The sequence below is a fragment of the Rhopalosiphum maidis genome, chromosome 3 (genome assembly GCF_003676215.2).
Source record: "Rhopalosiphum maidis isolate BTI-1 chromosome 3, ASM367621v3, whole genome shotgun sequence".
Taxonomy (NCBI): domain Eukaryota; kingdom Metazoa; phylum Arthropoda; class Insecta; order Hemiptera; family Aphididae; genus Rhopalosiphum; species Rhopalosiphum maidis.
Genome location: NC_040879.1, coordinates 14766054 through 14782533, shown reverse-complemented (window position 1 = coordinate 14782533; position 16480 = coordinate 14766054). Strand labels below are relative to the sequence as shown.

Below are 16480 nucleotides of genomic sequence, written 5' to 3'. Positions count from 1 at the left end.
TATATTAGTGTTTATTTAGATTTATCAAAGGCAATTGATACTATTGAACATACTATATTAAAAGAAAATTTTAATAAATTTGGCATTATAGGACCATATTATACGTTATTATATGTTCATACTTATCGAATAAAAAACATCATGATATAAAATAAATAATTCTCAAAACACTTTTATTAAGCGGTTTTTTCTCAGGGGGTTACATCATCTCGCACGCTCTTTAATTTAAAAATAAATCAAATAAATGATTTTAGGATTCTTGGTAAACTAATTTGTTATGCAGAATACAGAGTACTTTTTAATGAAGGTAACTCTTGAGAAGAGGAATTTTCACATACATACAATGACTATAAAAAAAATACAAATATTACTGTGTATGAAAAACTTAAAATTCTTACATTTAGAAAAACCTATGTTTAGTTTTATCTCATTACATAGTTTACTCTAGTCTACAAAATTTAAAACAATATATAATTATTAATTGCATATTTAATTGTAAATTTTAACTCGTGGTCCCCCTTACAAAATTGTTCAACAGATCTAACCAATTAATTCAAATACTACATAAAAACTGCATTAAACATTTTATGTAGAGTAAAAAACATATGTCAATCACTAAATCTAAGCAAATTGACGAGCCGGTTGCAATAACGGTTGTTAAATAAAAATGTTAAAGTTATCATGGAAAAAAAATATGAGATGATCACATTTAATAATATCCATGTTTGTCAATAAAATTACGAGATAATTAATATTTTCCTTTGACTAACAATAAAAATAAATTTCATCTATTGAAACACGTTAAGTTTTATTGAATAAAAAAAAGTCTATACATTATAATTACTTGGCCGTTTTAATGAAATGAAAATAATTGTAATATGATTATGAACTATCAAGTTTGAAAAAAATGCAATAAGTAGTGAAATACCTACGGTTATTATAAAAATATTGAATTTTATTAACATACGAAATGCGTGATTTATGTACAAGTCTACGCCTTTTTACAGATTACGCAGACTAATTAACCAAATGGAATGAGTATTAATATTAAAATATTAATTATTATAATATAATTATACATTTTTATTTTGTGATATTATCTTGAGGAAGTGCGTATTCGTTTATCATTCTGGTATTAATAATAATATTTCTATCGTAACGTTGGGGAAAAAATGCAAACAATATACGCCCCCTTCGCATAATTTTGGGACCACTCTGGAAAGACGGGCGAGCGACGGGAAAAATAATGTATAGTATATATACAGTATACGAACATAAATATATATAATATGAGGGTTGAAATAAGCAGCTGGCCGACTAAACAACGTTGGAAGTTTTGATGGGGTTCGAGCTTTATTATTTTAAGCTACGTGGTTCCTCGAAGCAATGCTTCCAGACGGATATAGTTGGACATATGTATGCATACAGACGTATAAGTTTTAGTCAAATATATGTACCACCTCCTATACATGTAGGTACGTCTACTACCTCAAAAACTATAAAGTAAAATACAGTGCTTAAAAGAATAAACGAAAAATATACGAATATTAATCGCACTAATAAGTATTTTGTATAGGTTGCAGCGTCAAGGAAAAAATTATAATATATATGTATTATAATTTATAATTTCATTTTTTTTTTTTTTTTTTTTAAGTAGAAATAAAATCTATAACACGAGGACACGACAGTCAATTTACTTGATTATACACTTTTTGTCAATTGAAATATTATGTTTTTACTTTTTATAATATTCTTAATACTACATTAAAGTTGTCAGTAGATTTTAGAATTATCTTGGTTCACTTAATTTCCTTTCTTTTTAAAAAAAATAATAATAATAAGGAAAAAAGGTTTTTTCCCGCATTATTATCATTTTCACAAATATCGATGGTAAAAGATAATAAATAAAACTTAAAGTATATTTTCAATAATATGTATAGACATGTAGCCTTACCGTATCAATAACTTAATGAGTTCATTCTAAATAAAATTATAAATAATATCACTAATCGCGATGTTAACATTGAAAAAAATTATTTTAATTTCCTATTTAAATTTTAAATTAATAATAAATCATATTAATAGCATTTGAAAACGTATAGTACCTAACTAAACGGATGAATAATGTGTTAAACAAAATAATTTAATTAAAATATTTCCATGACTAGACACAGTATTTATTACTTTGTAATTTATTTATTATTTGTTCTTGCTCACTATTTTTATCATATTATATATTTTAGGGTTTATAATTTATTCAAATTGTCCTAAAAAAAAAAAGACTATTTCAGTTAAAAAATATAAACTCTTTAATTTATTAGAAATAAAATATATTAATAATAATTTGAATAACTAAATTATTAAACAAATTTAGTCTTATACTTAAATATCTATCTATATAATACAGGATCAATAGGTTACTATACAATTATTATATACAAAATTGGTAATTAATGTTTCAGTCTAACGGTTCCAGACAAAATTGGTTCCTATATTGATATTATTGACTAACGGGATAGAATTTCCATAATATCGGTGTCGCCGAGTTGTCATTAAAATAAATACGTACAGTCAACTTTTGTATGTAACGATGTAACATAATACATCATCACGAAAGAAACAAATCTAAAATATATTAGTATCTTTATTTTATTAAGTATTGCATTTACTTTATCTACAATGAAGATTAATATCAATTTGATAAAAAAAAAAAATTATAATAATCATTTTTATATATTTAGATAATAATATTACAAAATGTAACATTTGCATCACTCAATGTCTCGAGTTCTTCAGTTTTGGCTGCAGGATACAACTGATGTAAGTATATCATTATCTCAAATCTCTCATCAGTGAAAAATCATTGAAATAAAAATATATTTCTCAATGGTATTTCACAATTTATTAAAACACGTATGGTGTTTCGAAAGAAAAAATGGAACTACTGACAACATAGGTATACCCATCAATCGAAGTTTTCAGATAATTAAATGTGAAAAAAATCATGTCTAACGCTTTATTTTGATAATAGTATCCTTTATATCAATCTAGTTGAGCCAGTAGTAGCTGTGGATTTCAATAAATATGCCACGCAGATGAGTACTAAATTGACACTTGAGACAAGACTTTAAAAAGTAGAGATAGTAAAAATTTATAAAAACGATTCAAATTGATTTGCAAACCAAATAATTTGTTAATAGTGAGTTTTCATAAATTAGTTATTATAAGTAGGTACCGGACCTTATTTAATTTTACAACGTTTTTTGAAATAATTTCATGATTTGCGTTTCATTCCCTTCAAAAAGCAACCACTTTTAACTAATAATAGATGATAGTGATAAAGCACACCAACATGGCAACATATATATTAATTTTTATTGTAAAATTTCTTACCAGCTATGGGATATAACACGTATTATTATTTATTTTATTACTAAACATTATTCTTTATTTATTCTTGTATGTATTTAATTTATTAATTTCAAATACACCGTCCACATGGGTGCTACAACAATATTCTAAGGTATGCCAAAATATATCTGACTCCGTATAAATACTACCAATAATAAGTGTTGGCGAAAGTACCAAAGTTCAAAATATATGTGAAATTATTATAAACGTTTCGGTTTATACGTCGTTAACTGTGTGACTTATATATTAAAAAAAGTTCTTGTATGAAAAAAATTTGACGTACTCACCTTTGCTTTGTACGAATACTCAAGTCCTTGCATAATTCCTCCGACTCTCCGGAGATACTGCAATGTGTTTTTTAACGATCCACCGGAACAACCGAGATTTCCATATGCGATTGAACAGTCGATGATTTGTTGCGAGCTAAACATGTCCCAAGACAATAACATCAAAAGTAAAGTCTTGTATGTTTTGGGTTTCGTTTCCTTTTGGTTTTCTTTCAATTTTTTTTTATACTCGCCTTAATGTGTGCAACTCTCCCGTGGCTTTAAACAGCTGTCCTTCAAGCATGGAAGCTATACTGAAAGCATAGCACGCACCACAGTCCAATTGATTCCATCCGGGTGTGTTAAATCCTCTTTCCCGCCAGTCAACCTGTCGACCGGAAAAAAACCTTTAGTGGTTTTACGGACAATGTCATCCTTATACGTAGCCCGCGAAAAAAAAGTAAAATTTACATAAAAATAGACGCAATTCAATGTCCATAACATTATTAAATACAAATACATTGCTATAAAATTACCAAAAAAAAAAAAATCACCTTCATCTCTATATTTGTCAAAAAAAAAACATTTTCATTACCTTATGGAATATTTTATGCTCGCTCATTTAGAGTAAATACACGTCTTTACAAGTCAAAAAATTCAAATTATTTAAAGTTAAATACTACAAAAATAACATTTAAACAAAAAAAAATTAATTTCTCCATTATATTTAGGTTATTTGTTAAGCTAGAAACCATTCCGAAAGTTTTTTTTAAACTTTGCAGTTTATTTTATTGATAATATTTTTGATTTTTAAAAGGTTAATTTTTATTATTACCATCCTAAGAAATTATAAAAAAAATACCATTGTTTTGATGCCATTACGGTGTATTAATTATTCATTTATCCTAACAGTCCTAACTATGCCTATTGTAATAACTAATAAGAATAATTAATTATGATTACGTACCTCTTCAGGAATTGATTTCGTATGATGTTGAGACGGATCAGTATGCATATCTGTGCTTTTGGTTAATTTGCTTGATGAAAGACTAGTAAAATGTTTATTGTACAGATGCAAAGGCTGTAAAATTTACAAAATTATCATTATATGGAAAAATACAACTTTTTAAAAATACATAACATATCATTTGTAGACATTATTTACATTTAAACGACGTTTAATTTCTTTGAATTAAATTCATATTTATTAAATAGATGTTAAATAAAAGTCACTATCCGATTAGAGTCTTTAGTTCTCAGGTGACACCCTTCGAATTCGTCAAGTATAAATTATACCTAAAAGTGAGCAAGTAAGTAACTCTGTACGTTAGGAATCGGGTGAATCGTAGGTCATTGTATGAATATATTATTTGTATTTAATGATACATAATTGTGTACGAAAAACAAAACTGAACGGAAACGGCTGTCTATATTACTTATATGCGTATTACTATCCTAATATTTGTAATATATTTTCAAAATATTTGACTAAGCCTAAAAATTTATATTAACACTAAATAATTAAAAAAAATTGTTTTAAGATTACTCTACAATAATTTAAAATTATAAATAATATGTATATATTATTATCTTATAATATTAATAACTATTTATTTTTTTCTATTAGAAATTTACAATATAACTATAAGATTACATGTACCTATTAAATGTATTAAATTTGTAATAATAAATTACGTAAAATGTATGCATTTTTTTCTATCTGAAATAGTACATTTTTTACGTGACCATATAAAGTGTCCCACAACCTACTACTTTATTTGTTATAGATAAGTTTATAATTTCTATAAATATATAATATTATGTTGGCTAGTATTTCATTTTTAAGTTACCGAATGCATTTTTGTTACTTTATTATACTTCAATCTATATAAAGGCACTTAATATTGTTATTGTAAATTATACAATTATACTTCCCACGTAGCATTTTCCATTTTTCAACTTTTATAAGCGTTGAGGTCAAGTTGAATTATCCACTACAAATTCAACTAATGATATTTTTTTCATTTTTTATAAAAATGTTTTTGATTATATATTTCTTACATAATTTCCAAAAATGAATCTATTAGTTAATGTAAAGTACTTAAGAGTATATAAGTACATAAAACAATAAAAGATACCATTGTAAATTTATTTATTGTTATTTTTACACCATAATTTGATATGTATATATATATATATATATATTAGGGTCATCCAAATTTTATTTTACATAGCGGGGATTTTTTCTTATTCATTCCATTTTTGTCACATAATTTAAAATATTGAGTAATAAGAAGAAGAGCTGGGAATGTTATAGGTTGTTAAATGACACAAATGTCTGGTAAGAGTCATTATTCTACTTTACAACCCTTATTTTGGCAAATGTATCTGTAATATAAATAGCATAAAATAAGTACTCTTAATAAAAATTTGTTAATTTATTATATTTTATTTTATTTTAAACATATGCATTTGAAAATCTTTTTGTTTTGAATATCTAATAGAGTACTTATTCGTCTTTGAAGTTTGAAGTATGTGTCATATAAACGAATTATGTACTTGGTATGCATTGTCCTAGAACAGTGATTAGTGACCTTTTTGCAGTCTTGAAATCTAAAGCACACACAAAATAATGCACTATGCATTAAAACCCTGGTCCTAATCATCAGCAATGTGAATAATGTAAGTATATCGATGTCGTATAATATATTATAGTAAGTAACCTGAGATAACGTTAAATGTAAAATGTCAAAACTTTTTTATCCTTTGAAAACAGACTGTTTACCAGAAACTATGTGTCTTATACAAAAATGTTTTAGTTTATTTTTGTATATACACTTTGTGAATTCATAAATAACTGTATATATGTATGCCTATAGTGTAGGTAAACAATTTTTAAACTTTGAGATACATTTTTGGTCGTTATCTGTGGACTCAAGGGACATGCTTTCTTTTTCTTTTTGCTAACTTGCAACTACTATATTATATATAGGTAATATAACAATAAAGTTTATGCATTAGGTATCAGTATAATTTTGATAACAATGAAGTCATCCGATAATAAATATAATGTCGATATTGATAATATATATCATGGGTCACCAAATGGCGGCCAATTACAACATTATTTGTGTTATTATTGTAAATTATTATTTTTGTTAAATATTATTGGTTTTTAAATAATGTAAATATGTATTTAGAATTTTGATGGCCCGTGAAAAATTTTCAGATCCCTAATGTGACCCTTCAAAAATATTAATTGGAGACCCTTGATATATATGATATATATATAAATTAACAAAGAAAAAGTGTGTGTAAAATGTAAATAATGCTGTTTTTTCATTAAAGGAAAAAATTTAATTGCTTGAGTTTTTGTATTGTACTAGTTTACATGTTTAATTTCTTCTAGGTGTCTTGAGACCATTGTTTTTAATTTTAAAAGTAATTCAAACTTACTTGTGGAATTCATTGAACGGAGAGTAGAAACTTTTATGCTTACGACTTCCAACAAAAAAAACCCATTAATACAAATGCTGATGAAGTCAAGTTATACGAACAATTGATAATTAAAAGTGAATTACTTCATAACTATAATTATGTGTCATATATTTTAAAAGAAATTTTTTTTTCTTAACTCTGTTATCCTTGTTTTAATTTATTTTTTTAAATACTACAGTGAATACATATTAGTCAAGGCATGTAAGACATATTTTAGGCATTATTACATCATAATTGTATCTTGCTGTTTATTATTTTTTCAAAATAATAAAAAAACCGTATGGGGTAAGTTGATTTTGTAAAATTGGTAAATGTTGACAACATATATACTGAGAGGTATTTTTACTAGCTGCCTATTTAACTCGTTCTACAAGCAAATACCCCGGGTTGGAAATACGTCTTGATCTTATGAACAGATACTGATAGTCTCTAGTCTTGAGTTTTGTAAGTTGAAACTTAAAAGTTATTTTTTATTATCTGGTGATGATGATGAATGATAACATTGATAACGATGTCTTATGTGTCATTGATACCATTGATGGCTGATTTTGAACTGGGAACACTATTAAATTTTAGATTTTTAGTGTCAATAGTCGTCAGTGGACCCGTTAAGTGAATTCCTGATTGTGTTGGTTACGGTCCCCTGACGTCAGTCGTTAGTCTAGTACTTTTTCAAGTGAAAGTAACAAAGGTCGCATTTTAGTGTCTAGTCGTTTCTTATTATCGGTTAGATTAGGTACTTTATGTCAACGCTCGTCCAGTGCTTTTTTGTATTCAAAAATTGTATTATTTATTTATTATTAAAATTTAAGTAAATAACTCATAAGTGAAGCAATCACAATATTTATACGTGTGTCAACTTGCTCCATACCTAATTTGATTATGATTTTTCTAGTAAATTAGAGTTTATTAATTCAAATAATAATGTTAATTAATTATATATTATACATATCAGTGAAACTTTTGGTGATTTTTGAGTGCTGAATTCACAAAATTAAAAATACAAGTATACAAAATAATCCTACTATAAAAAAAAGTTACGGGCTCCTCTCTGCAGATAAGGTTAAATATTTATAACTTAATGTTCAATAATATTAGAAAGTTTAAAATTATTTTTTCAAAGAACAAAGTAATAAAGATTATATGTGTATACTGTATGTACGTGTGAGTGCGTGACATATTGAATTCAAGATATGATTTACTGGTATAAATGAATAAATTTGTCACAATTTTGTAGGTATTAATGAATAACATTTATCTACCCAGACTTGTATATAAATTTCGACCCGTCACGCGTATAGTAAGTTTATACAGTAATGTAATAAATGTATGGTGGAGAGAGTATACATCGAAATGGGATTTTATAAGTGAATAACATTTTCCCGGACTTATGTATAAATTTCACCCTTCAGATACAGTACAGTACACGATTTTTTTAAAGCGTTTCGACACATATTTTATACACCTATCTACCTAAAGTTCTAAAAGTTATTTTTTTTCTTACTACCCTATTTTACTAGAAAATTTTAGTTTATATAATAATTATAAACGATTATTGCATATATTTACCTATTTAGTTAAATAAAGGTAGAAGTTAGGTAAATTATAATATAGAAGGATCTATAGTACCTACTACCTAGATGTACATAATCACAATCAAGTATCATAAACTTTTTTTATACAACTCACTAATCGCTTTTATTATACTTGAAATGTAAACCTATAGACAATTAAATTTTTCACATCTGTAGATGTATATTTACTAGATTACATATAATAATAGTTAATACTATAGTATATAATATATAACATAATTATAATTTATTAATTTCTAATTTGGAAAATTAACAATAAGATATTGGTTACTATAGTGTATAATTATATTAAAATAGTTATGAAAATATTTATAAAATATATAATATTTTAATATGCATAATAACAATTGTTTATATACTACTAATAATTATTCGTTAAAGTTATAAGTGGCCATGACAAAATAACAAATTACACTAATAAAACATCCTGTTGGTTAATGGTTACTCTATTGGTTCATATAAATTAATTAGAGTTCGAATTGTTTAACAAAATTAATTAACCTAATTTAATTATTGTGGTTTTAAATTCAATTTTAATCTATCTGTCTAAAACCCCATGGGCAGTTTTCAAGTAGCAACAGAACTCCACATACAATACAACACAACCTCGAAATCACTATTTTAATGTACTTACCTTACATTTTCATTATCCACAACTTAGTAAAAACTTATAACATATAAAATATTACAACATTACTCATTACTAATTTATAAATATTATTATTTTTTTTTAAGTATTAAGTTGTTCAAAACATCAACAACTATTTTTTTTGTTTAAGTTTGAACTTAATCACATAGAAAATTAAAAACCTTTTTTAGATTAAACAAATAACTCATTAAATATTTTTTTTCCATTTAATCATTATTAGTGATTAATTTTTTTTTTATAAGCTAGGACCAGTTATTTCTACCTCATTGATATATATAAGTTAACACTTATACACAGACACGTATACAAAAAAAAAAAATTCGGGGGATTTACAAAATTTAGCAATACAAATTGTGCCTCAACATAATAAAACAATTTTTTCCTCGTTAATCGAAAATATTTCGGGAGCGGGGGGGGGGTTGAACTTCCCTGTATACTTGCCTGCTTATACATATATTTATATATACATGTAAGCGAATTCATTAGTACTTTTGGTAAGTAATGCTTATTTTTCATTTATTTAAAAATACTAATATATTAAAATAATAACATTTTTTTTTTAAAACATATTATTAGATTAGAAACATTTTATAGGTATAATAATATAATCAACAAATAAAAACTGTAAAATTAATCAACACATAAACATTAATTTAAGAAAGAAATAAATCGAAATAAAAAATATTCTATTTAATTCATAAAAAAACATTGAAGTATTAAAATTAAGAAATAAGTTTAAACCTCAAAAACATTATGATAAGTATTACTTTGTATTAATAGGTATTTGATTATTTTTTTTTTTATATGGTTATGCATTACTTGTATAATATTATATTAACCATCGTGTATTGCATTTGCAATTATTATATGTTTAAAAAATATTGTTTGTGATTTGAACTAGAAATCGATTAATTATATCTATCGGAGCCGACCTCAGTACAAGAAAGTCATAACTAAAAATTGGAGGCAATTCGTGTGTACCCTAGCCCTAGCGGCTTCACAGTGACAGCCGAATCTTTTACAGAGCTGTGAAGCTACAAGAAGAAAAATATACCTTTTATTATCTAGAATATATCTATGTGATTCATTAAATTAAATTAATAATCAAAAATATTTTAGGTAATTTGTTGCACTTAACTTGTTAAATAATATATTAATACAAATATACAATTTATAATACCTGTTAAATAATAACAAAATGTAACATAAAAACATCAAATAGGTATATAAAATTATGAAAAAATGTTCATTGTCATTTGTTCTATTGTTCAAATTAAAAAATAGTTTAGACCTTATTAATTATTATCATGAACTACAGACTTCGATAGATCTTTAGATAGATAATTATGAAATTTTATCACTGAACAATATGTTATTAAATGTATTAAATAATGCCAACATATTTTTGTTACTATTGCATTTACATAATATAAATATTATGTATAAAATCATTTTTATGTAGGTATCTAATAACAATAGATTTCATTTATAATATTTAATACGTAATTAGCTTACATTAAAATTTCTATTATCAACTATCATTTAACTATCTACCCTATCTAAATTGGATTAGAGGTACCTATAACAATATAGAATAATACTAAAATTGCTAAATCGGTTAAAATTTGAACTATACCTATTTTAGTAATACCTCATTATGCCATATGCAAATAAATATACGAGATTTTATTTACTATATTCCGAGCTTTTTATTATTTATAAGCTTATTTTTCAAAATGTCTGTTCTTATGCAATTTCAATGATTTTAAGAGTTTAATTTTTCAACGATTAATTGTAATAATATACAATTAAAATGTTATACTCTATAAGTTCTTACATTTTTGAGAAAAAAGTCATTGAAAAAAAATGACTTCGAAAAACATTTAAACGGTCCTAGTTAGAAGATCGAAAACGCCGAAACCTATTTTTAACTGATGTCCAAACAGTTTCGTGGACTATCTAGATAAAATAATTGGAAATGTCTCGTCACAAACATAAAAACAAACCAAGTTCCAATAAATATTATAGGACCATACTTATCAAGTAACATATTCAACAAACCATTATAGGTATTCGAAGTGTTATAAACAAATTATAACAACATTTGTTCAAAATATCAAAATTATTTTTATAGATTGAAAATTGTTTACCATGTCAGCTAAATGATTCAAATCCAGTGTGTAATTGTGTTTTCCACTTTTAGCCTCTTCGTTGTGTCTATTAATGTGATGAAAGTTCTCCTCCCACGCTGAACGATGGTGGTGTTCATTATTTCTTATGTATGTTTTATTATGTTCCGCCTATAAAATATAAATTACGAGTTATTAAGTAAATATTATCTTCTGATTATTTAAACATTATAATAAGTAATAAATTAAACGGATAGGTCATAAATTAACCCTTCGTGTATATTGTGTTAGATATGACACAATCTAGTTGTACAAATTTGTAGTTTCTGGATTTGCAACATTACTGTATAAATGGTCAGATTCGACACCAAAAAGCAAATAATTTTGATGGACAATACATGTACATCCATCTAGCGGTAAAATTATTATTTAAAAATGAAAGAATAACAGCTTATAGAATTATTGTTAAGTGGCGTGATAACCACATTTTGAGTTTGGAAAACTGATTTTGCGTAAAAATTTGAGTTTTTTTTTACCTTCAAAGTATTACCTTTCAAAATTCTCTTCGGGTTGAAAATCGAATTTTTAATTAATTAAGTTTTTACTGCCCTCAAAGGTGATGACAGACAAAAAAAAAATATTAATATTTATAATATTAATAAAGTAATAGTTATATTTTATTAGCATTATATCTAAATATTTTTATTAACATACCTATTATTAACAAACATAATATTGTTGAAATTATCTACAGTTTAACTGTAGACACCACTATGTTTATATTTAGCCCATTGTATGATGACGGCATTTATAAGAAATAAAACAATTCGATTTAAATAATGAATTATACATATTATATGTCAAGTGTTATTAATTTTTAATTTTTACTTAACTAGACAAATACAAAACTAATAATTAAACAAAAGAATCCAGGTATTCTATTGTTATTATAAGTTTGAAATAAATGCTAAATCATCATATGAAACCTGATTTTTAAGCTCGGTCAGTTGATTTTACGCTGCGTTAAATTATGTAATTTATTGATTCTGGTATTTACGTAACAATAAAAGGTTATGAAAAAATTTAATACAGTACGAATAGTTCGTTACAATATAAAATGCATACCTACATTACAAGTTTCTGAAAGATTGTATAAAAACAAATATTTGAAAGATAAGAAAATTTTTTATAACATTTGTGTCTATAATAATTAGAGTAATTTTACCGCATACAATAATTTTTTTTTTTATTAAATACTAAATTTTAGCTAAATAAGTACCATTTTAAAGCAACACATGTATTGGTTTTACTTATAGATTTTGATGTATCTTATAGTCACCTTAGGAACAATAAAAATATTTAACTTTGTAATTTCTATTATCGAATTTTTTGTAGTCTATATACGGAAGAGGGAGGTCAAAACTACAGAATAGGTAAAATAGTTATGGACAAATGTTAAATTTATAAAAATAATGATTTATACCTACCTAATACTCAAGACTAAAGTTTCTCAATTTTTTTCCTATAATAGTTAAAAAAAATAAATTTAGTTTTGTTTTGGATAGGTGGTCTATACTTTTTTTATGATTTAGAAATTCAAATTTTGAACTAGATACTTAAAGAATTTAAAATTTCTATTTTTTTTCATGTTATTAAAAAATATTATGCTTAGTTAAAAAGTTAAAAACTGTAATACAAAATAATTAAATAACTCATTAGTTTTACTTATTTCAATTAAAAATATTTAAAAAAAAACATTTCTACAATTTTTTTATTTTATAAACATTCGAAGTAAGAATATTATCGAATTGATATGATTGAGTATTAAATTGAAAATTCACAATATTTTCTACAGTAATTCAGTATTGACTTTAAAGTTAATAACAATAATACATGATATAAATAGGTATATGCTATTTAACAATTAATAATATAATAAATGCAAAATTTTATCACACTTACCATATTATTTATAGTTTTAAAAAAATAATTTACATTAATTGGAATATTTGTATAAAATAAAATATAATAGGTATTTACCTACTTGAAAATATAGGCTACATATATTATATAATAAATATAATACATTTTTTGTAAATGAAATATAAATATATATACTATATATTATATTATAAATATAAAATAAAATATTTATTGTTAAGCACACACATACATATAAATATAATATATGTATTATGTATAATATATTTTATTATATTTTATTTACGTTGATAAGTACATAAAAACGGTTGTTCTCGAAATATAGTTTAAAATCAAAAAGTTTACTCATCAGGTCCCGATTTTTCGTTAAGTCAAAAATGTCCCTAAAAGTGTTGTATATATAAATTAATTTGTAAGCTCATAGATCAAGAACTTTGTTCTTTATGTATCTTGGGTCATATAATTCGAGAATAACAAGTTTATTCGTAAAATCATCAATTTATGCAAATTCCTTAGTTTTGCTTTGATTATTTGAGACTAACAACTTTGGGCGATAGATAACATTATTTATTATTGATATTCTTCAAGTACTTGCAATCTTCAAAGAGGCAATAGATATTCTAAATAATTGATATCATCGTTCGACTAAATGTATATACACACTACACACATTTAATGAATTATACACTGATGAATTATCATCGTTATTTATTATTATATAAGTATAAAGTAGGTATTATACGTATATAGTTCCAGCCTAGTCTTATAAAGTGGGTATTTACCTAATACCTTGAGTAAAAGACAAAGGTAATTATTTTTAAATATCAACTCAAATACAAATTTTTAGTATTAAAAAATATACTTTGATGTAGTATTTCTCAAAGTATCTGTATGATGAAGTATACTCGATACCTATTGTCTATTGTACAACGAAGTAGTTACCTACTTTCTTTCTTTTTAATTTAATTTTAAATATTTACTATTTTTAATTCAATCATATTAAAAAAAAAAAGACAAACAGCTATTTGTATAAGTCACAACTCATAAGATTAAACTATATAAAATTATTCAAATTTTTTAGAACCTGAATTTTAATTTACACACATACTTATTAATTTATACATCATACAAATAATTAATATCATTACAAACCATACATTTAATTCCAAGAACTTTTATAAGAAGTATATTAAATGAAAGTAAAAAAAATTAAATTGGAGACCTTTGTAATAATATTTTTAATGATTTTTTTCAAGATAAAGCAAAATTCAACAAAATCGATATTGTTTCATATATCGCGAAATATATTTAGTAATATAGGCTGACAGGTCATCGTTGATCAGAATCGTTTCAGTAGGTATAAATTAATTCATTAAATTCAAATTTAATATACGCATTACAGTGAATTAATCAATGACGTGGTAAAATTGACAACTTTTGTACAGCAGAGCGATTATCTATACTTTTCTTCTTTTTATTGCGCATTTAAAAAATAAACTAAAAAATAGAAAATTTTAAATAACTTGAAATAAGTCTAAATATTTTTAAAATGTCATAGAAAATAATAATTTAAATAATGGTGGAATATTTTAAGTTTCTACAATTATTTTTTTTTTTAAATTACAACAAAATAACAAAAATTATTTGAGTATAAGTCGTATTATACATTTAATATACAATATTACAATATCGTAATAATATAATTTTGATCACTCATAACCATACGTAGCTAATATGTGATTTTATTCTAAACATTTTTTAAATTTCTAATCATAAAAATGTATAAAGAATCTTGTTTTTAATTTTCAAACCTAAGGTGTTAAACTTAAATATTTATGGAAACACCTGCCTAAATTTTGATGAATTTCGTAAAAATATTATGTACTTTAACATTTATAAAAAATCTGACCATGTATTTTCGATATTTTTCATTTCTGTTAGAAAAACCTTTATGTAAAATCTTAAATTAAATGTCATTTTTACCTAGAACAAAGTATGTACCATAATATTGTCGAAAAACTAAAAATAAATGGTAAATTTCAAATGCATATAAATAGCGCAAAATAATCCAAAATGTTATAAAAATTATAATAAAATAACAATATATATACATATATGGTATGTTATCTTATCGTGTACAAGTGTATCATAAAGATCCGTAATCTATTTAATTGTTAAATACACGATGTACTTCTACACACGTTTTCTCAGTAAGTCGGTCATATAACGAAACGAGTTGTACTCAAAAGTAGCCAACATCAGATCTGTTGGACGAACTTACCTTAAAATTGTCCCAATGCGGATCCAAATGAGCGGAATGTTTTGGCTTCGCTCCGCTGACGGTTTCGAGGAGTATCGCGCAACAAAACAGCGGCCAAAGTGGAGCTTGCCTGGTACCGTGCCTGCAAGTCGAACAAACCACAAACGAATAATTACAAACGCAAGATTGATTATTATCGATGCACTTACATCGTCTACTTCCCATCAATTCCCACGCGATACCCGATATCGATAGAACTTTTATATGCGATACGGCACGTTTGGATTTGACCGCCGGCAATAACAACATATGCGGGCTACATCAGTCGGGGTCGGTCGACGTGTTCTGCGGAGAGGTCTCGACGATATATTGCTTAACCACAATGTAAAAAGAAATGCAAACAAACATTTTTGCACACTCGACGAAAATCAATGTCGCCGACGACCGGATAACGTGTGCCCATACATTCAGGTATATAATATATTATATATATTTATTACATTATATAAAGGTACAACGCGTTTTCCGTCGTGTTGCTATACCGTTTCTCCATATTCGAGAGAGGGGAGGCCTATACCGACTATCACAAGAATATTTCGCGATTCGTGGTCTTCGTTAATATAGGTCATTTATTACATATTGTATTAGCTACTTGTATTTTTTTTTTCTTAAAAACTTTTCTGTTTTTATACAGACGCGGGACGTTTGAACATTTTTATACCTAAGTTATT

At 25.1% G+C, this 16480-nt stretch overlaps 1 protein-coding gene across 1 annotated transcript in view; it reads right to left on the bottom strand.

Annotated features, from left to right (window-relative positions):
- LOC113559892 (cathepsin L1) overlaps positions 1-16228 on the bottom strand; it is a 40328-nt gene extending 24100 nt beyond the window's left edge. Inside the window, exons 1-6 of the mRNA XM_026965675.1 lie at positions 15959-16228; positions 15771-15891; positions 11570-11719; positions 4645-4758; positions 3932-4065; positions 3699-3834 (exon numbers count right to left, since the gene is read on the bottom strand). Coding sequence (XP_026821476.1) covers positions 3699-3834; positions 3932-4065; positions 4645-4758; positions 11570-11719; positions 15771-15891; positions 15959-15960 — 657 coding nt within the window. The 5' untranslated portion in view covers positions 15961-16228. The remainder of the gene's footprint in view (positions 1-3698; positions 3835-3931; positions 4066-4644; positions 4759-11569; positions 11720-15770; positions 15892-15958) is intronic.
- Between the last annotated feature and the right edge of the window lie 252 nt (positions 16229-16480).